General features: G+C 45.0%; 1 protein-coding gene across 2 annotated transcripts in view; it reads right to left on the bottom strand.

Annotated features, from left to right (window-relative positions):
- Positions 1-22,066, bottom strand: part of RASA3 (RAS p21 protein activator 3) — a 269,176-nt gene extending 247,110 nt beyond the window's left edge. For both annotated transcript variants that reach the window (XM_049856231.1, XM_049856230.1), the window contains exon 1: positions 21,724-22,066. In XM_049856231.1, the coding sequence (XP_049712188.1) occupies positions 21,724-21,778 (55 nt within the window). In that variant the 5' untranslated portion in view covers positions 21,779-22,066. The remainder of the gene's footprint in view (positions 1-21,723) is intronic.
- Positions 22,067-22,733: the final 667 nt, after the last annotated feature.

Consider the following 22,733-nt stretch of genomic DNA (forward strand, 5'->3'; position numbering starts at 1 on the left):
TGCTTAATTTATTTTTAATGGTAAAAGTAAAGTGCCATTATTCTACGAGGGTCTTTTTATATAATTAAAGATATTATTTCTCTATAGAAAGTTTCTACTATTTCTGGAGATTCTCCAAATTTGGAAAACCCATTATATACTCTGTGTGTGTGTGTATGTATGTGTGTGTTTACACCTAAGTTTTTTTTTTTTGCTTATTTGAGTAAAAGAGCGATGACTTAGACTCATCTCAATTTTCATTAGCACAATGGAGCGCTCCCCAGTGGGACCTGAAAATGCTGCCCAAGTGACCTGAAAATTCCCCGGTTATTATTCCCGTAAGTGTGTGACTAGGTCAATGGGTTTGTCTTATTTATCCCATGTCTGGAAAACCCTGGAGGACAAAGCCTATGCTTTCTTCATATCCTGTGAAATCCCCAAACAGCTTACTGTTCCCAAAGGCCCACATAAAGCATCTGACGGTGATATTGAACTAAAATGAAAAAATTCATCGTGGGCAAACTCAGATCCCACTCCTTTTTCGCTGATCTCAGTTCATTTTGAGCCTACTTGATTCAGACTCACCACCTATGTGCATTTGTGAATATTTTTAGTACTTTTGAAAAATAACTTTGCTCCAACTAATATTTACAACTAACACATCAAAGTTCTTGCACTGGCTTTTGGTGACCCTAAAAAATAATCTACTTTACACTGGCTTCTAAATTCTATCCCACCCTAATCCAACCCCCAAATCCTGACATACACAATCAAAGAGTTCACATCACACATACTTACAAGCTTCACAATATTTCCTAGATCAGATGTATACAAAAAAAATTTCCAAATGGATCTGAAATATTTTATTTGAAAAATAATACTACTGCCGTTTTTAAGGACTAATTATACTAAAACGTGGACTAGCTTTTACAGGGTAAGTCACAGCTTTAGAAATTCACACCATCCATTTGCCCATCCACAAATCTGGGATGATTATTACAGACCTGGCTACCTCATTATCCAGCCTTCTCTACTGAAAATTAACAGATATATCATATTTTAAAAATACCCATGTATTTTAATATCAGCTTCACCAAGGTAATTCGAATAGCAAATCCATCCCAAAGATAAATGTAAATGTATTTCCATATTAAACACAAATTACTTCTTAGATTAACCACTACACCAGCTTCATTTTGTTTATTTTTAATAAGTGTAAATTATGTATTTTAACTGGCTTGATAGCATATATAAGGCCCTCGGGTAGCACAAATGGCTTACACTTACCCGCTAATCTAAAAGTTGACAGGTCGAACCCACCTAGCGGCTCTGTGGAAGAAAAGCCTGGCGATCTGCTTCTGCAAAGATTAGGGCCAAGAACACCCTGTGGAGCAGTTCTACCCCATTAGACATGGGGTCACCATGAGTGGGAACTGACTCAATGGCAAAGTGTTCGGGTTTTGCTTTTTGGTTTCTGTTATTAACAAATATGGGAACATATTTATGTACCTGTTGTAGAATATATATTCCATATATGTAATATATTTTAATGTGAACCTGAAGGATCAGTATGAGCCTCACCTTGCTGACCTTTCAGGATTACTTCATGTTTTCCAAGTTTTTTCTACACCTGAATGCAGCTTACTTTCTTCATTCACCTCACTGACTTGTTCTGGTCCAGTTACCAATATGAACACTGACAAAAGCCATGCCCATACTGAGTGGCAAGGAGAGAGGTGTGGAGTATCACCAAAGGGAAACACAGAACTAGTTACTAATCATAATGAATAAAGATCTGGGGAAAATGAAACGAAAAAGTCTAATTCAGTCAATCAGGTCATCTGCCTCTTTCTTTCTGCCTTCCCTCCTGACCCACCCCATCCTTAAAATACACTTTATAAAACAATAAACAAATAAAGCAAGATACTTAGCAAGAACATATTAAAAAGTGGGTTTTTTGTTTTGTTTTCTTTCCACATGATCTGTTAATTTCACTCAGGACATAGATAAACACATCCTTGGGTCCAAATGCCGAGAAATCCTTTCTCCAATTACTTAACGCAGTGCTGAATGGGGCAGGAAATGATGAACAAAGGAAGGAATGTCATAGATTCCAGATGGATCCTGGAACCAGTTGGGAAATACAAGAAACCACACTGAAGTTTTCTGAAGATGACCTTCTATGATTTCTTGAGGGAGGTGTTCTAACTGGAACGATAAGGGGAACAACCAGAAGCAATCTGTAACTTACAGGGGCACAGAAACAACCAGGTACCACAAAACAAAGCCCTCCTTCCCTCTCTTAGAGCGAGGCTCTCTATATCATCCAACCAGTAAGCCGGCTGCTGTGGAGTCAATTCCGGCTCATGGCGACTCTGTGGGTGTCAGAGCAGAACTGTGCTCCACAGAGTTTCCAGTGTCTGATCTTTTAGAAGTGGATCATCAAGTCTTTCTTCCGAGCTGCCTCTGGGTGGACTCAAACTGCCAACCTTCCAGTTAGCAGCTGAGCATGTTAACCGTTTGCACACCACCCAGACCCATGGCTGTTGAGTTGACTCTGACTCATAGCATCCCTATAGCACAGAGCAGAAATCTCTCATAGAGTTTCCAAGGAGCACCTGATGAATTCGAACTGCCCACCTTTTAGTTAGCATCCGTAGCACTTAATCACTACGCCACCAGGGTTTCCACACCACCCAGAGGCAGTGCTAAACTGCAGGTCACATTCACAGAAATAAACTATTTAGTTTCTAGGATTTCCACCAATAAAATTGGGTATAAAACATGAGCCCTAAATATAAACTCTCTCTGAGCCTGCCTCAAAGTTAATAAGTGGAAGAAACTGTTAATCATCAGAACTCATGGAGCCATGCATGTGATTGCTGTCTTTTTCCAACTTGTTAATGGTAGACCTTAGTTCTCAGCTGCAGGACAGCATGTACCCCAGTACGCCGGCGCTGTGCTATAATCAATAGTGAGGTGGGTCACTGCTAATTTCTTATTAATTACAGCTCAAGTACCCATCTGCCAGTGAGTTCCTTTTTGTTTATCCCTAGGATAATGTCACCCTCACTTGAATTCCACCATATTTTCCTGAGCAGAACAGCCCAGGTGGCATCAGAGGATGAGACACGGACATAATCCTTGGGGCACACCCAGCCTGTGAGTGTCCTGAATGTCGATGGTCTAGGCATCACAGCAGGTCAAAGGTTGCAAACACAGCCACAGGAGAGAACGGTCGGAAACAAGAAGGAAAAAAAATTTATAAGGAGAAAATTCAAGTTGCGGGTCTAAAAATTGAAAGATTTCTTAGATACAAAATATTTAAAAGTCAAGAAAGAATTGCAAAAGAAGACCTCACGTCACAATGAGAAAACAAGACGCAGCACAGCCTCCTGGTGAAAGGAGAATGGAAGTGAAGCGCAGGGGGCTGGGGGGGGGGCAGACACAAACCCCCTTGGGGCTTTCTCAAACTCAGGTGCTTCCCAAGTGGGCTTGCCCCCCGCCCCCCCCCCCCCACACACACAGAGAACCCTCCTGAGAATCGAGGTGAGCCGTGTGACTGTTGGAGTGTGTTTGCATGCCTCAGCCATGTCTGGTGAAAACAATAACAACAAAAAAGATTAAGACCTGCTTGAGAAACCAGAGCCCTGGTGGCGCAGTGGTTAAGAACTCAGCTGCTCACCAAAAGGCAGCAGTTCAAATCCACCAGCCACTCCTTGGAAACCTTATGGGGCAGTTCTACTCTGTCCCACAAGGTCGCTAGGAGTCGGAATTGACTCGACAGCAAAGGGTTTTTGAGAAACAAGGAACAATTTTTAAACTCCACACATCTGACTCAACATAGGCTGGCCCCATTCTGTGGTACCATGGATCTTGGGTAAAGAGGAATAGTAAATGTCAGCCAGCTGACTGGCTCTCCTTATCACCTTCCCTGACCTCTACAACTTCTACAGTTTCAAGGGCCTGTGCACGTGGCAACTGAATCACAGTAAGTCCCTGGATTAAGAATGACCGACTTAGGACATCTCCTACCTGCCCTTTCATGCTATGTAAATTTGTCCTCATTCTGACATGACTGAACCAACCCCTAAAACCAAACGAAACTCAACCCATCGCCTTCTGTAGAACAAGGCAGAACCACCCTTTATGGTTTCCAAGGCTGCAATCTTCACGGAAGCAGACTGCCACATCTTACTCCCACAGAGCAACTGGTAGGTTCGAACCACTGACCTTTAGTTTAGCAGCTCAGCACTTTAACCACTGGGCCACCAAGGCTCCTCCTAACTGACCTCTAACCCCTACTTGCAACAAATTCTTCATCACAATCCCCTTCACTCGCTGCATGTACAGATTTTAAATCACTGAAAAGGCTTCTGGCCTTTTCTTGCAGTAAAGTAAGTCTAACTAAGAATCCTACGTACCTGTTCCAACTTACCTCCAAATTCAACTTAAGACACAATCAGTAATGAGTCTCATTGGTAACCCCGGGGACTGCCCTACTACAGGAGAAAACCTTGTGAGAAAGTAAAAAATGAACAATTCTCTCCTTTAATCTAAATCCTCCCTTTCACCCTGGCTCACAGGGTGCAGCTCAACATTTTCCTGTTTCCTGTGTGAAGCCTCCTGAATGCCTCACTCCTCCCATAAACCCTGATGATGTCCAACAACCAAACCAACTCCTGGACATACTGAGCAGTGATGCACGTGCTTTCAGCGAGAGCATTACATGTGTAGCTCATAGTCAGTTAGCCCTTACTCTGCCTTGCTTTATAATATCTTGAAGAATGAAAGAAAAGATAATACAGATAAAAATATCCAATTGTTTCCCAAAGATCTTGAGTTAAAAATTGTTAATTAGTTGTGAATGTCATTATTGTAACTGTAATATACACAAGGAGTCCCTGGGTGGTGAAAACATTTAATGGGCTCGTCTGCTAACTAGAGGTTCTGCTAACTAGAGGTTCGAGGCCACCTAGAGACATCTCAGAAGAAAGGCCTGGCAATCTACTTCCAAAAAATCAGCCACTGAAAACCCTATAGAGCATAGTTCTACTGTGATATACATGGGGTCACCACAAGTTGGGATCAATTCAACGGCAACTGGTTTAAAACATATAAGGTCCAAGAGATTTCTTGATCCTCCAAGTACAAGAAGGGTGGCATGACCCCCACCCCTGGAATCACTCTCCTTCCTGCAGGAAATTAATCGTATAACACAATAAGGCTATGGGGCCTCATCTCTAGAAAGCTCCCCTAAGATAACAAAGATCTGGGGCCCACGTGGCTGACCACAAATCACAAAATCTCAGAGGCAGTAAGAGTCTTAAAGATCATCTGGTCCAAGACTCTAATTTAACAGACAAAGCAATGGGGTAAAAGGAGAATCCGAGAAGTTAAGGGTTTTTCCAGGTCATACAGCAGGTCAATAATAGCAGAGCTTTCTGCTGACTCCACAAGCTCACATCAGATAAAATGAATCTATTCTAGATACAGAGGGTAAACCTTGAGTAGCAAATACACATATTAGCAGTGGCCTCCAGGAGACAGAAAGCAGTCACCTAATGATTGGCCGGAGTGGGAATTCCAGGTATTGTGCCCATTTGACTCCTTAATGGCATGTATCACCGTCCTCCAGATATGGGGAGCATTCTATGATGGCCTGGTGCCTAAGGAGTATGGTACCCAGAGCAACAGTGAGCTGTTGGATACCATTGCCTTCTGGCCATCTGCAGCAGCCACAGCGCCCTCCCTTCTGCCAAAACCTGCAGGATTTAGGCTGCTCTGCCTGTCCACTTCCTCACCCGAAGAGTACAGCAATAAAGTAGCTGGTGTCCTGAACCATTGAGATGGACAAGAAAAGAAGCTCAGTGCTCAGATCATCAGGGATATGACGGACTCTGTGGGATGGAGACCTGGCAGACAGAAGTAAGGGGTGCTGCAAGCCCTTGTTTCTGACAGGCAAAGTCTAACCTGCAACAGCTTGTCTTGCCATCGAATGACAGGGCTGACAGCTTTCGCAAGGCCACTCTGGTTCTCTGTCTAGCTCCTCCGAGCTCAGTTCTGTGCCAGGACAGCAGGGCTTCCTGAGGAAGGGTGAGCATTCCAGACACGGCCCCGAGGGATCTGGGATTTCCCAGCTCAGCTCTCATCCCGAAGGCCATGGGAAAGCCAAGATGGTTTGATCACTGCAAACCTCAAGTTCCCCAGGAATTCAGCGTTTCTAGTAAGTCGTGCCCCCACTCCCAGAGCCTCTAAACAAGAATGCAGCCTGGCCAAGCCTCCTGGGGTCTGCACAATTATGGATTTTCCAGAAGCAGCTCATATTCCTGGGATCTCTGCTAATAGCCCTGTACCCCAGTCTGAACCCAGCCTTGGAAAGCCCAATTTAGCCCGGGTCCTAAGTAAAGCATAGGCTCAGAAGCTTTGCGGGCCTGAGGCCGGAACACCCTCAAGAGTGCCCAGAGTTTAACTGTCCTCCACTCCATCCTGACCTTCTGCCAGCTACAGACCAATGCCATCACTGCCTGCACTGCCCAGGTGGGCTTTTTCTGCGTAAGGCAACATCCAGACCTGGCTGGAAGAACTAATAACCTGTAGGTGAAACCTTGGGCCTTTAACCTACCTGGAGTATTAAATTCAAACCACAAAAATGCTGGGGCCTTGGTAATTAGAGGAGTGCTGGTGGCATAGTGGTTAAGAGTTCAGCAGCTAACCAAAAGGTCAGCAGTTCAAATCCACCAACTGCTCCTTGGAAACCTTATGGGGCAGTTCTACTCTGCCCTCTAGGGTCGCTATGAGTCGCAATTGCCTCGACAGCAACAGGTTTGGTTTGGTTGAGTTTTGGTAATTAGAAAGTCATCTTAACATAACATTGGCAGTCACAGACACATGGCGCCAACATCTCTATCCTTTAAACACTTATTAGGCAGAGCTGGGTACAAGCCTGCTGTGAGTATGACCCTGGGAAAGTCCCTGAGCTTCCCTACGTCTTGGAGGAAGGTGGAGTTAGAAATACCTGCCCTGTGTTCCTCACAGAACTATTACAACTTACCAGGAGAACTTAGCAATATTCTGCAAAGAGCTCTCTGCTTCTTCTCCTTGGCATTTTCCTGGGCTCCATGAGCTATGATTGGTTTTGGTGGAGTGAAAAATACAGAGGAAGTACTCAAAATCAGAACAAATTGGCTTCTCTAGTACCTTCCTGAACTAGATTTAAAGCCAAAAAGAGAACACACAAGAGTAAAAAAAGAAAGTGCAATCTTTTTTCCTCGGAAGAAAAATAAAATACAACAAAGCTAAAAAGAAGAGTAGAGGGGCATGTGTAGCTGTCTGCAGCTATCCACAGGGCTCAATTCTGCATGGCTTCTTAAAATAGAAAAAAATACCAATAAGAGAACATAACCAGGAAGTGGAAATTGGCTCTAACTCAACACACAAGGAAGACTGGCCCATGGACACATCGCACCTAATTCAGATCCACACTGTCACTTTCTAAACTATGAAGTCCAACAACAAATAATAAGCTCAAGAAAAAAACAAAATACAAGAATAACTAGCACCCTAAACTTTGTTAAATGTCCGAAAGAAAACTTCGGCTCTGTTAAAAAAAAAAGAGAGAGAGAACAGAAGAAATTACCCAGGATCCTTTTCATTTATGCCAAAATACGGCTCCCCATGCCTCACTATCACCTGCTCCAGAATTACATCAACACAAAAGCAGTGGTCTGCAAAGGATGAAAAGAAGATGGGGCTCAGAAAAAATGCCACAGGTGTGATTCTGCTCCTGGCACTGAAGCAGGCGCCAATGGAACAAGCAATTCCTGGCTAGTAAATAGACTGCTGCTTCGCGGCACTGACGCACCGCCGCAGTCTAGTTTATCTGGTTAGGAAAAGCACCACAGCTGAATGCATGGAGTCTCCAGAATCAGGTTTTTCTTCTACAGTGCAGAGATGACACTCTGAGTCACTGTGAATCTAAGAAAGACACAGACCCTTTATTTACTTTTGTGATCCGATCCCATCAGCAATTCTTTGCTATCGTTGTGTGCCATCAAGTCAATTCTGACTCATAATGACCCTACAGGACAGAGTGGAACTGCCCTATGGGGTTTCCTAGGTTGTAATCTGTGCAGCAGCAGGTTGTCAGATCTTTTCTCCCATGAAGCCACTGGTGGGTTTGAACTGCTGACCTTACAGTTAGCAGCTGAGGGTTTAACCATTGTGGCACCAGGGCTCTTTTGGCAATCCTTTAAAACTTTGGAAATCAATAAAATAACATGAAATCTATGAAGAAGGGGGAAAAAGAAGAACAAGTCATTCCTCTGTTGACTAAGGAGTCAAGAGTACTATTTTCTGTTCCTATAAAAGTTACGGATTTATCATAGAATCCTAAGCCAGGCTTTTGTCTCTTCTTTCCCAGCCCTCCCTAAATGCGTATGCTTCTTTATAGTGTGTTCTAGAATACTTAAAGATGTGGCATTTGCTAACAGTGTTCTTGCTCTACCAGGATACTGACTGTCTCCAAAAGGAACTAAATTGAGCCTTAAATTCTGATAAGTGACTATTCACAACACAAGGTTCCAGCTCACTGAAAACAGAAGCTAGTGATGCCAAATTTCAGAATGGCTAAAGCTCTGGCCCAGGAGAGAATGGCAAAGGAGACTTGCGTGCAGAAACATGTCTACTATTTGGAAACACTCACAGAATGAGGAATCATTATTTGTGATTCCACAGTCCTCTTGGTCTATCAGTTCAAACCAAGATAAAATACGCACTGGAACCAAAAGCTTCCCAGACACTTCGATGCTGTGAGTGAGACTTCGGTTTGACCTAATGACCCTCCTGCTGAGAACCCGTTTCCTGAGATTCCAGACCCATGGATCGAGCCCAGGAATGATTTTCAGGACAAAAGGAAGCCAAAGACACTTTATCTTGTTTTTGTTTCTAAGGAGTCTAAATGATCACGTAATGTGCACTTGTACTGAAGTTGGGATGAATTGCATTGTTAATTTTGAAAGCTGCCTCACCTTAAAAAAATATATATATATATAAAATAACCAAGTAGTCTATTGCAGACAAAATCATTTAAAATTCTCATTGATCCTATGTCAGAGTTCCACTTGAAGGTCTGTTCCCACCTTTTCTAAAAGCAAAGGCTGGGAGAACCGAACCCCAGCATAGTGTGTCTGAGCCTGGCATTCGAGGCCCCTTTCAGGAGCCAGGCTGGTCCTCTCTGCTCCAACAGCCTTCGCTTCCTCCAGCTGGTGTTCTCTCCTCTCTGGACTCTTACAATACCATAGCCCCTTCTGTCAGCAATCCTTTCATCTTTAGAAATTAATAAAATAACATGAAATCTACAAAATGGGGGGAAGGAAACACAAGAGTCGTTCCACCACCAACTCAGGAGTCAACAGTAGCATTTTCTGCTCCTAGAAAAGTTACTCTTCCAGCAGAAAAGCCATCTTTAATCTGAATAAATTATTTTATTTTCCTGGGCCTTAGTGTCTTTCTCTGTGGAATGTTCTTTTAATTTTTAAAGTTGTTGATTTTTAAAATTCTACTTTTTGTTCTTCATTCATTTACCCATACATATACATAATTTTCTCATACATAATTTTACATATATGCATAAATATGGTCAGATACTTGTTTTTTGGAACGTCTTTTTTTTTTTTTTTTTCCTTCTTGTTTTTCTCTTCCTGCTTCCTAAAGAAACATTCTCCACCCCAGGGAACCCATTTAATAGACTTGTGTAGGTCTTTATTTTTATAGTTGCATATACTTTTTTTTTTTTTTTTAAGGCTATGACATTAAATAGACTTTTCTCCATCTTGCTTATCTTTCTAATCCTACAAGTCACTTGGTGTGGCTTTGGCTCTGACTGATTTCTCTAAATAGCTGTGTAATATTCCATAGTGTGGATGTATATTCAGCCATTCTCCTCCCAGTTACTTCATTTCCAGTTTTTTTCTATTTGTTCATTTATTTAACTGCCTTTTTTTTTTTTTTTTATGGGTCGTGCTGCAATGAGCATTCTTGTCCATGGTCTTTACCTATTGGTCAAAACTAGAACATTCCAGTTATGCTGAGGGCACCTTTCAAGTTCTTTACTCTAGTGAGTATAGACTCTGACTCTGACTTTGGGATGCAAAGACTAAATAATCAATAAAGTCCCTCCCAGCTCAAGTTCCCCATGATTTTACATCTCCTCTCTCACCCTAGAACTTCCAGAGGCTGACCTGCACCTACAGGATGTGAAGTCTAAGTTCCTAGGTGGTCCACCACAGTGTGACCCAGTTCACCCTTCCAATAGAACTTGCCCACTCCAGCAAAACCATCTACTGTCCCCCCAAAGCTGTTTATTTTGCCTCAGTTCTGCATCTTCACAAATGCCACCCCCAGCCTGAATGACTCCCTGCCTTCTCAAAACACCATCCATTCTTCAAGAGCAGGCTCAAAAGCCACTTTCTCCCAGAAGCCTTTCCCGACCAGCCCGAATAAAAGTAACTTCTCTCACTTGAGAACTCTTATACCTCTCATTGCCCATTCCACTTACTTAAGTGTAGAGTATTTATTTATTTAGGTAGGTTGGTTCCATTACTTGCTGTTGTCAAGCTGATTCCAACTCATGGCGACTACAGGACAGAGTAGAACTGTCCCACAGGGTTTCCAAGGAGCAACTGGTGGATTCAAACTGCTGACCTTTTGGTTAGCATCTGAGCTCTTATTCACTGTGCTACCAGGGCTCTAGGTAGGTAGGTTAGGTAGGTAAAAACCAAAACCAAACCAGTTGCCATTGAGTCGATTCCGACCCGTAGTGACCCTATAGGACGGATTAGAACTGCCCCACAGAGTTTCCAAGGAACGCCTGGTGGATTCAAACTGCCTACCTTTTGGTTAGCAGCCATAGCTCTTAACCACTATACCACCAGGGTTTCCACGTAGGTAGGTAGAACTCCATTATTTGGTACAAGGTTAAGAGAACAAATAGCTTCAAACTATACTAGAAATAATACCTCATATCTATAAAGATCTGAGCAGATGAGGTGCCTTTATTCACACACGCACATCTAGTTAATCTTTGCAAAAACTCTATAAAGGAGGAATTATTCCCCCACTTTGAGAAATGAAGAAAACAAGGCAGAGAAACGTTAGCAGATTCATCTACAGTCACAGAATTGGCAAGAAGTAGAGGTAGGACTCAGTCTTTGGTCTTCAAATTCAAAGTCTTGTTGGTTATACCCTCCTTCTCCACAGCCGAATACCCAAGAAACTCCTGTTTCCCAAAGCGGCCACTAGGAAGGCCTTCTCCTTTGATCACTGGAATCTGGAAAGAATGGTTCCAAAAACCAAAGCTGTTGCCACCAAGTTGATTCCAACTCCTGGCGACCCTATGTGTTACACAGAAACTCCCAGGCAAGCATGTCTCCCATTTTCCATCCCACACAAACCAGTGGCCCCAATTCCTTCCCCTCATGAATACTCTTCTTGTCCCTAAAAGCTGATTTCCTTCTCTTTCCTGGTCCTCCACTACTCTATCCCCATTCAAATCCAAGAACATGGAGAAATGAAATAGCCATCTAAATTGAGAAATAGCATTAAGTAGTACAAAGAACAAGAACTTCGGTGTCACACATAGCTGGGTTCAAATCCCTGCTTCAGCTCTTACAGGCTAGGTGACTTCAGGTAGTTTTAAGGGTTGAATTGTGTCCTCGCAAAAAGGTATGCTGAAGTCGTAACACCTGATACCTATGAAGGTGACCTCATTTGGAAATAGGATCTTTGAAGACGTTATTAGTTAACATGAGGTCATACTGGAGTAGGGTGGGCCCTAATCCAATATGCCTGGTGTCCTTATAAAAAGAGAAAAGACAAACAGACATGAGGGAAGAAGGCCATATGATGACAGAGTCAGAGATTGGAGTGATGCTTCTACAAACTAAGAAATGCCAAGGATGGCCAGGAACCCCCAGAAGCTGGAAGAAGCCAGAGAGGAGCTTCTCCTAGAGCCTTGAGAGAACATGATCCTGCCAACACCTTGATTTCAGACTTCCATCCTCCAGAACTGTAAGACAATAAATTTCCAATGTTTTAAGCCACCAAGTCTAAAGTATTTTGTCACAGTAGTCCTAGGATGCTAATACAGGCAAGTTATTTAAGTTCTATGAGTCTCGTTTCTTCAACTTCAAAGTCAAAGAGCTGTTGGAATATAAATTAAAATGAGATATACATAAAGTACACACTTAAAACTTACATCCCCCCAAACACACACACAGACATACAGAGAAAAAATCCATGCCTCTCCCCAGGCAAAAGCTAGAGCCACAAGGCTGAAATTACCTTTAGCCAATGGGCCTATGCTGCTTCCCCAGGTAGAACCCAGTTCCGTACATTAGTCTTTTGAGGTTAAAAATAGCATCGGCAGCTAGCTGAGCTTGGTTAAAAGAATATCCAAGTTAATTTTAGCATCGGAAAGCTCAGGAGAATATATACTCCCTGATGCCCAAAACCATGTGTGGCCACCAAGGTTCCCTCCTTACACTGTGTTGAACACGGGGTGGGGTGGTGGGGGAGTGAATAACATTACAGGCAGTCCCTGAATTACGAGTGTCCAACTTATGCACAACCTAAATGAGCCCCCATAAAATCTATTTCATTAAAAATTTGGGGTACATACAATGGTTCGTCAAAACAAACAGGTGCTACTTTGTGACGTGCATCAAAACATTATTACCATTACTACTGTATTATTATATTAAAGGTGTTTTAGTGTATCTGGAAATGTTTCTTCAATGTTTTTTATGCATAGAAAAGTACACCATACATTATATACTTTTGACTAACAAAGGCAAACACTTGTCTAACTGATGTTGGATAGAACCATAACTAACTGTTCTGACTTATGTGCAAATTCGACTTAAAGACAGACTTAGGATCAGAACTCGTTCATAAGCGGGGGACTGCCTATACTCTCTTATATTCACAAAACGTTTATCTAACGTGAGTTTGACCTTAGCCCTATGAAGATGTAAAGATATGACTATTTTAACTTATTAAAACTGATGATGCTTAGCACTTGAGAACCATTACCTAAATTTGAGTAAGCCATCATCTAAATATTTGATCCTTACGACAACCCTGTAATGTAGATATTACCTACCTCCAGTTTTAAGATGAGGAAGCTGAGGCTCAAAGAAGAAAATAACTTGCCCAAGGTCACCGAGGTAGTAAGTGGCAGAGCCAGGATCGCAATCTAAGTCAACACTACACTACTGCCCCCCCCATGCAGTAAATGAGTGTCGCATATCACACGTTTAGCAGAGCCAGATCTAGAGCCCTGAGCTTCTGACCCCTGCAATCCCGGGCTGTTTCACCAGGCCACCCCCGTATCTACTAACTGGATGTCAAACTCAGACATGGCCCAGGGACACCTCAGGATACCAGTCTTCCGTCCAAGGCTCCTATCTGACCCTAAACTGTGGAGTCAGCCTCATTTATAATTCAGTCTGTTGACTACTGTTCCCAGTCTCATCTCACCGATGTAACTGCCTGGACCAAGTTACCTCCTGAACACCATTTCCACTTCCTTGACCAAGTTGCCAGCTGGTGAGATTTCATGTGCGATTAGGCAGAGGGAGAGCACCAAGCTGAAAGCAAGCCAGCACCTGAGCCCCAGGAACAGCTCTCGAACAACCTGCATGGCCACTTTCGGCTGAATGGGAGGAACTGTCAGTTCCGATATATTTGTTTCAGACCCAAATTGCCATCAGGCCCTTCTTCAAGGCCAAGTTCTAATCTCGCTGTAAAGGAACATCAGAGCATGTTTTGAGCCCAGGGGGGCACCAGCAGAGACACTGTGCCAGATCCAAGGCAGAAAGATCCAGCCAGTGACAGAAGGGAAAAACATCTGCAACAAAGAAGGAAAAGGAAACAGTAGAAATGGCATTCGATACCTTTATGTGTGTGTGTGTGTGTGTGTGTGGGCGCGCGCGCGCTTTAGATAAAAGTATAGAGCACGTTATAGTTTCTCATTAAACAATACAGGAATTGTTTTGTGGCATTGGTTGCCAACCTCATGATGTGTCAACACTCTCTCCTTTTCCACCCTGGGTTCCCTGTTTCTATTTGTCCAGTTTTCCTGTCCCTTCCTGCCCTCTCGTCTTTGCTTTCAGGCCCATATACCCCTTAGTCTCGTACACATGACTGAACTACGAAGCATGTGCCTTGAGCATGTTATTGTTTGGCACTTTAAACCAAAACCAAAACAAAACCTGGTGCAGTCGAGTCGATTTTGACTCACAGTGACCCTACCTTTTTAACTTATTCCTGAAGTCGTTCCTGAGGTTCGCCCTTCAGTCAAAGATTAGACAGGTCTATAGGGCCAACTCATACTGACTAATGTTTGGCTGAAGGCTGAACCTCAGGAATGACTTCAGTACTGAGTTAAAAGAGTGTCCAAAGGCCATACTCTCAAGGCTTCTCCAGTCTCTGTCAGACCAGCAAGTCTGGTCTGTTTTTTTTTTTTTTCTTGGTGAATTTGAATTTTTTTCTGCATTTTTCTCCCGCTTGATCCAGGACCATCTATTATGATCCCTGCCAGAGCAGTTGGTGGGGCATTTGGTATCTTAAGTGCTACAGACCTCTTCACTCTCATTCATGACTGAAAATGATTTCAAATAGATAGTCCCCAAATTAAAAATGGAAAGAATTCATTTTAATTGGAAACAATGCCATACATAATGGTTAGATTCCCAGAATGGCCTTCTCTAAAGCCTATTTAATATTTAATTTAGCCAAAATAGGGTATTTGAGCTATAGAGCAGGAAGGGAGCTAGAAGGTCATTCCATGCAGACTATCACAAAGTACAGACAGGCATTTAAAATAACAAGAGCAGAAATTAATATTCTTGCATTACCAACTATGGAAAAATGGAAAAACCAAACGATTATGAAATCTTGGCTCTTTTTCGAAGTATCTTTCATGCGGCACTTAAAGAAAAGAACATTTAATCAAGAGAGGATGAGGTGGCCAATGTGAGCCTTCCCAGGGCTTGTCACATTGTTGGCAGGGGCACGTCATTTTGTCCAATTTCATTCACAAGTTATGAATGTCTTTTTCTTTGACACAGGGGTTAGCCATACCACGCTCAAGCTGATGTCTAGAGAAAGAAGAGAAGGGGAATTTCCCAAGGTTATGGAACAAGAGATGAAGAGAGAGGAGGAAGAGGAATGTGGATAAAAGCATACGTTGCTTTAGGTGAGAGTGAACTGGAGGCTAATTACTGCGATTTGAGATGTGTAAGGTGAGCAAAGGCAGAGATGACAGGAAGAGGAGGAGGAGGGTAGGTGAACTGGAAAAGTGAGAGGCAGGTTTAATCTGCTGCCTTCAACGTATTCATGGGCCGTTGTTGCTGTTGGTGCTGTGGAGACCCCATGTGACAAAGTAGAAATGCCCCATAGGGTTTTTTGGAGTTTCTGAGTAAGTTCAAAGCACTAAACTTTTGGTTAGCAGCTGAATGCTTAACTGTTATGGGCTCTCTCAGTATATGGGCAACATACATATTTATTTCTAGGAATATAAGGATTATCTGCACATAGTTCTCTAGCAGGACTGGATACATCTCATGTACATTTTGTGGTCTATAAAGGCAAATTTAAACTATTTTTACATTCCATAATTATAAATTGAGTGATCAGCATAAAGGTCAATAAATTATGGTGTGGTTTTAAAAATAGTTGCTTTATCATGGGCCTTTTCAATTTCATACGTAAAACTGCAATAACCTTGTCAAGGGTCACACCAAGGATGTGGCCATATGGACACTTCCATAAACTAAATATACTGAGGGGTGTCCACTCCTTACTGTGGGACTGTGTTCTTGTGTTCATGTAAGTCCTGGGTCAGGGAGTTATCATAAACTCAGTGACTGCTATAAAAACAATAAATTATGGTATGATTTTAAAAAGAGTTGCTTTGTAATGGTTAGATTTGAAACCAGAGCTTTGAACCCGTTCTGCCCAGTTCAGTCATGGTCAATGAAGTAAAACTCGAATGGATCCAAATTTTTTAAATGTGGCTAAACCAGTATGATAACTGGAATGGGAAGTCACGGGTCAAAGCCCTGCTAGAAACTTGTCTTCCTCTTAGAAAACAAGGGCAGCGTGCGTGTTGCATAGCAACCAAATCTCTTGACTGGCGGAGTAGGAAACAATGGTGCCCAGCTCAAAGATGGCCACCAACCATGCCACTTTGAATGTGTATTGTTCTCCGCAGTCCCAGCAATAATCCAGTCTCCAGCATCAGGCTGCTGAAAGGGTTCATTATGCCTCTTTTGAGTCTCCCTTTCCAGGGCTTCGACCCATCATTTTTCTCATTCCGGTTATCGTTCCGGATCACCAAAATTTTAAAAATTCAGGTTTCTTCCAGTTTCCCTTTGTTGGCCATGAATGAACGAGTTCAAAGCCCCATCTGTAACTTTGTGGTGGATTAAGGTAGGTGGTGCGGTATGGGGGAGAAAAACACTAGACTGGGTAGGGTGATGAAGGGCTCTCAAGACCTGGGCTCTAATCCTGTTTCTGCTACAAACTCACTGAACACCCTTTACCAAGACCATTTACTTTTTTAGACTCCAACTTCTTCATGACTAAAGGAAGGGGATGGGCACGGGGGCACTGTAGTTTCACCTAACCCTAACACCATCATGGTATTAGTGGGAAGGAGAGGCTGGGAGGACCACAGGAAGATCTAAAACAAAAAACTAGGCAATACACAATTTCAAATGGGGCTTACAAACACACATATGCTCACACACACTCTCACACACACTCAAATCAGAATTACTTCCACAAACCTGATAATGAAAAAAAAAAAATTCAAGTCACAATAGCCTATTAGTTCAAGAGGACTTTTCTTGTCCTAGACAATGTAAGGTTAAGGATTTTTTTGTTTTTAGTTTGAGAGAAACACCATTGTATATTGCTCTTTATTGAACACATTTATCAAGATAAAATGACACTTTAAAAAACGAGCAGTAAACACTATGGAAAAGGAAAATATCACTGGGAAATAAAGATATATTGCAATGCCTGGAGTTGAGCCGGGCCCAAAATAATACTGCCAAGCAGAAGTGTTTTCATTGTGGGGTTCTACCCAATCATCTCCTACAAATCTTCAAGTTGTTTCCCTTTAGGTTCTAAAGCCCTGACTCATGGAAAGTCAGAACAGTACACTTCCTCAAAGTAACAACCTCATAGGAAGTGTGTGCTTAGTCTTACATGACACACTGAGATGCTGTTATAAAAATAATAGTAATTGTTACCAAAGATACATAAGCTTTAGGACTTTCAAGTGTGCAGAATATGCCCAAAATAACCCTGCAAGATTTAAATAAGGAAAGCAACAGTCTTCAAGGCAAGGACTAAAAGTAATGACCTTACTTTTATTCGGCACTTTCATGTGTATTATCTCATTTGCTAAAGGTGCAAGGACGAAGAAGGAGGAAGGAGAAAAAAGGAAGACGTTCTTCCTATTTTCCCCAGCTTAAGCCTCTGAATGAGACGAAACACCATCATTGGCTTTCAAAACTATTTAAGAACTAAAAAGGCCAATGCTCCTCACACCTAAAAAAAAATCTCCTCATCCTGCCAAAAACGTTCTACCTTTCTTCTTGGCAACAGTAGTAGTAATATTGCTTATTGGTATTACTTTATGGAGAAGTTTTCTTTTTATCTTTATCTGGGAGTGGGGGAGGGGGCTGGCATGAATCTAACCCTGAACAACACTGTCTTATAAGTTTTCACCGGATCTCGGTTGGCAGCTCGACAATAATTGCCTGCATTTTGCTAATAGAAAAATGAGGCAATGAAAGGGGAAGACTCTTGCCCTGGGTCATCCAGCAAGTCAATAGCAAAGACAGGGCACACAGCCAACTTGCCTGGAAACAAGTCTCAGAGATTAATGTATCTGCTTGGCCACACTGCCTCTGCAGAATACTGAAAGGGTGAGTGTGAGTGTGTATGTGTGAGAGAGAGGAAGAAAGAAACCGAGTGTGTATGTGTATGTGTGAGAGAGCATATGTGTGGGAGTGTGTATGTGAGAGTGTATGTGTGTGTGTGTGTGTGTGTGAGAGAGAGAGAGAGAGAGAAAGAGTGTTTATGTATATGTGAGAAAGCATGTGTGTGGGAGTATGTATGTGAGAAACTGTGTATGTGTGTGTGTTGTGACAGAGAAAGAGTGTGTATGTGTATGTGAGAAAGCATATGTGTGTGAGTGTGTATGTGAGAAAGTGTGTGTGAGAGAGAGAGAGAACGAGTATGTATGTGTATGTGAGAAATCATGTGTGTGGGAGTGTGTATGTGAGAGTGTGTGTGTCTGAGAGAGAGTGTATATGTATATGTGAGAAAGCATATGTGTGGGAGTGTGTATGTGAGAAAGTGTATGTGTGTGTGTGTTGTGAGAGAGAAAGAGTGTGTATGTGTATTTGAGAAAGCATATGTGTGTGGGAGTATGTGAGAAAGTGTGTGTGTGGGTGTGAGAAAGAATGTGTATGTGAGAAAGCATATGTGTGTGGGCGTGTCTATGTGAGAAAGTATGTGTGTGTTTGTGTGAGAAAGAGAAAAACTATATGTGTATGTAAGAAAGCATATGGGTGAAGGAGTGTGTATGTGAGTGTGTGCGTGTGAGAGAGAGAAAGTGTATGTGTGTCTGAGAAAGCGTATGTGTGAGGGAGTGTGTATGTGGGAAAGTGTGTGTGTGAGTGTATGTGTGACAGTGCGAGAGTATGTATGAGAGAGAAACAAAGTGTGTGTACGTGTGTGTAAAGCATATCTGCCTCTCCTCAAAATTTACTATAGTGTCACTTATTGTTCTGTCAGAGTCTTTACAACCGGGGACATTTGGGCAAAGCAAGGCAGAGCCAAGGTTGGTCACAAACAGAGGATTAAGGAAAAAATGAGAAGCACTCAGCACACCACCCGTCCATGCTCCAGACCAATCCTTCACTCCAGTTCTACTAACAGGCTTTCACTTATGGCGCCATACTGAAGTCTTAGGCTCGGGGAAATGAGACTATAACACAAAACAAGCTTACGCAATTTACCTTCAACCTAGGCTCTAACTCAGCATTACAGCCTCAAACATTTCTATGCTCAAACTCAAGAGGAAGCTTGCCTCTTCTGTTCCTACAGCCACTGACCCCTGCACGGGCCCCAGTTATGGTGGGCGGGGCACAGATGCCCTCCTTCCTGCAGGCCTGAAAGTGAAGAGCCATTTCACAGGTGAAAGAATCAGGGGCTTCTCAGAGCTCAAGCCACATCCAAGGAATTGGATGGCTGGTACGTGCACATTTCCAGGTGGCCACCCTTCCCCGGTGATATAACCCCCAACACTGGAGTGGTCTCCAAAGGTTTGAATAATACCCAGTCCCCACGTGGGATCAGACAGCAGATGTTCTAGTCATTGCACTAATCCTCAACTGAGCCAGGGTGCTTTGCTCGCTTGTTTAAAGTGGAGCACAAAAGAGAGAACAGCCAAATCAAACAGCTTCTTCAAGCCTCCCTCCTTCCAAATCAGCTTCCTCCATATTGCTCTCTGGAAATCCCTTCTATGAATGTCAGATGTGAAGCTGAGGTACACTGACCTATCTATCAGCTGTGCCCCCCTGGGCATTTGGATATCTCTCCTTGCCCTCCTGTTTTATTTACTATGCCATTCTGGCAAGAAATACATTCTCTTTGTTTAATGCTTCACTGGAATCCTTCCTTGAGTAAACAGCTGTGGAGGCTGAGGCAGGCTGTCTTAGACCTGAACTACAAAGTCATACCGATTTCTGCCTGGTGTACTTGGAACATTCTTTCATAGTCATACCCCAGTCCCAAGTTCCCCCTCCCGCCCAACCTCCAGTCAGTCCCTTATTAAGAAAAGACAGCCTTCCTCACACAGCTACACCGGGCTCATTCAATTCACCCAGGAATCTTGACTGAACAGAACTTCAGAAAATGGAATATGACAGAATAACCTTTAAACAGAGCCAATGTTGTGGCTTTTCACTTGCCGGCCACAGTGGGGTCATCCTTTAGACACTTGAGGTAGAGCACAATGTTGAATTTCTCAGTATGAAAGTGACAAGAGATTTCAACCACATAAACAAGAGAAAGCCCTCTCAAGTGTAGACTACTCAAAGCTGAAGTGTTGCCACATCCTATCTGCTGAGCTTCTAAGCCGAATATCAAAACAGTGTCTCAGCAATGATCCTTAAACCAAAATAAATCAGACAGGAAACAACACGCTGATTGAGGGTAGCTGGAATTCCTCAGATAGTATCAAATATCATCAACAACCGATGCTTAAATAGTCACTGGGTGCCTGGCTCCGTTCCCCTAACTGCATTTTTTTTTTTTCCATATGTGAATAGATTGAGATATGAAACAGATTAGTGGGTGAAAAGGATCCTGAAGACAGGGTAACTGCTTTAGCTTCCCCAAAGCCCTCTGCCAAAATCAACGCACATTAATGTGCAAAAGTCATTCCAGGCACCAATCCTGTTTGGGAAAAAGCAAAAAACAAAACCTTGCTCATCACTCTCCCGTGATAAAGTAGACCTGGTGGGTAGGGGAGAGGAGAGGAGAAAGCAAATTTCTTTAGAGAAACCCGGGAGAGTTCGCACACAACAGTCCTGGGCGAACTCCTCCCACCGAACCCACTTCAGAATCTGCATTCATTTCCCTTCGGTGCCCAGCTGAAATCCAGCCCTAACTGGCCAGTGGGAAAAGCTGAGGCTGCAAGGAGTGACCGCGGCCTGAATGGCAGGCCTGGCGTGGGCCGGCTGCTGGCGGCGGGTTCTCAATGAAACCGAGGGAAGCGCCAGGAGGGGGTGGCTGGCAGCTCCGGTGTCTCCCCGCCCCGCGGGCGCCCTCGGCCAAAGCGCCCTCCAGACACACACGCCCGCGCGCGCGCGCACACACACACACACACACACACATACATGCCCGCGCGCACGCCGGCCGGACTCGGGGAGCGAAGACTCAGACAGGCCTAGGGAAGGGAAATGCTCCATCAGGAGGCGGAACGGATGCGCTCGGCAGCCAGCGCTCGCCTCGCGGAAACAATGCCCACCTTCCTTTGGAAGAGCGTTCATATGCCCCCGGAAAGGAAGTTTTCTGGCGCTGCGGCCGAGAGGAGATGCAGGGACTCGGTGGCTTGGGCTCCTGAAGTATACACACCCAAACAGACCCCTAAACACTCACGCACACACCCCCGAGCCGGGACCGGTTTGCACCCTGCACCAGACTTCCACCCCTCAGCGCCGGCGAATCCCACCGCCCCCGACCGCGCGTCTCCAGGAATTTCGGGCGCAGAGGAGGCGCTGGGGGCTTCGCTCTCCCCGAACCGCTCGGCTTAGACCCCTAGAGGTGCGAGTTGGAGAGAGGGAACCGAGACAGATCGACTTAGCCCAGTCCCTCCGGAAAAGAGCGCAAGTGTGCTCGACCCCAGGGACCACGCAGTCGCTCCGAGGGCGCCTCTGCCCCGGACCCTGGCGGGCCCCGCGGCGGCAATCGGGCCGACCCCGGGAGGAGCGAGCCGAGGCCGGAGAGCCGGGCGGCGGGTGGGGGCTGGGTGGAGGGGAATGGGAGGGGGCGTCTCAGCCCGTGGACTTCGCAAAGATCCCACCCGCCTATTGTCAGCTGCCGGGAGGGAGGCTGCGGGGGCCGGCGCTGCTTCCCGGGGGGAGAAGAGGTCCTTACCGATTTTGATCTTCACGCTCTGGAAGACCCGGAGCCCCTCTTCTTCCACCGCCATGCTGCCCGCCGGCTGCCGGTCTGTCGGTCTGTCTGAGCGCCCGCCCGCCGGTCAGTCGGCCTGGGGAGGTCCGTTGAGACTTGCCCCCGAAGTTCACTCTCCGTGCAACGGCCCCCGCCGTGGCACCGGGGAACAGCGCAGAGCTGGCCTGTCAACGGGGCAAGGGACGGCGGCGGCTGGAGGCCCGGAGAGGCGGTGGCTGCGGCGGCAGCAGCTGCAAGAGCACCGCGCTCTCTGCGCAGCCCGGGTCCCCGCGCGCCTCATTCGGTGTGCAAAAGCCGACAGCGGCCCCCGGCGCCGGCCCATGCGCCCCGCCCATTGGCCGGGGGCTAGGAGGCGGGGTCGGGACGGCTCCGCCTACAGCCCAATCCAGCTTCCCACTGGCCGAGGCCGGGAAAGGGGCGGGTCCTGTTTCTGCAAGAGGGTTTGGAAGGGATCTGCCGGGGATGGTACACTGCTGTCGAGGGGGGCCGGGCGCGCGAAGCCGGGAGGGGTCCCAGGCTGAGGCGGGGCAATTAGGCTGCCGGAAGATCCCTCTCCCAGCCTGGCCAGGGTAAGGAGGGGCCCAGAGACGGTGATCCACCAAGAGTGGCTGCGCGCCCATCGCCAGCCTGCGGCCTCCTCCTCCGCGAACTGGCCAGAAGGTCTGGACGCCTGCCCTCCACGCCGCGGGCTTCGCAGGCGCCGCCGGAGTCCCCGTCGGGGTGGAGGGCACTGCGGCAGGAGTTTCTGAGTGATCAGGGCAGTGAGGCAGTCCCTCTCCGCGCGGCTTGTTGAGTCTCAAACCCTGGAACGCGTTTGCGGTGACGCGCAGCAAGCACCCAAAACACACAGCCTCCGCGCTCTAAGGACCGCCACTCCAAGCGAACTGGGGCGCCGGAAAAGTTGATGTCTGGCAGGGCCGCCAAAAAACAAAACAAAACAAAAACCATAGCCTTTGAGTCGATTCCTACTC

The sequence above is a fragment of the Elephas maximus genome, chromosome 17 (genome assembly GCF_024166365.1).
Source record: "Elephas maximus indicus isolate mEleMax1 chromosome 17, mEleMax1 primary haplotype, whole genome shotgun sequence".
Classification (NCBI taxonomy): Eukaryota; Metazoa; Chordata; class Mammalia; order Proboscidea; family Elephantidae; genus Elephas; species Elephas maximus.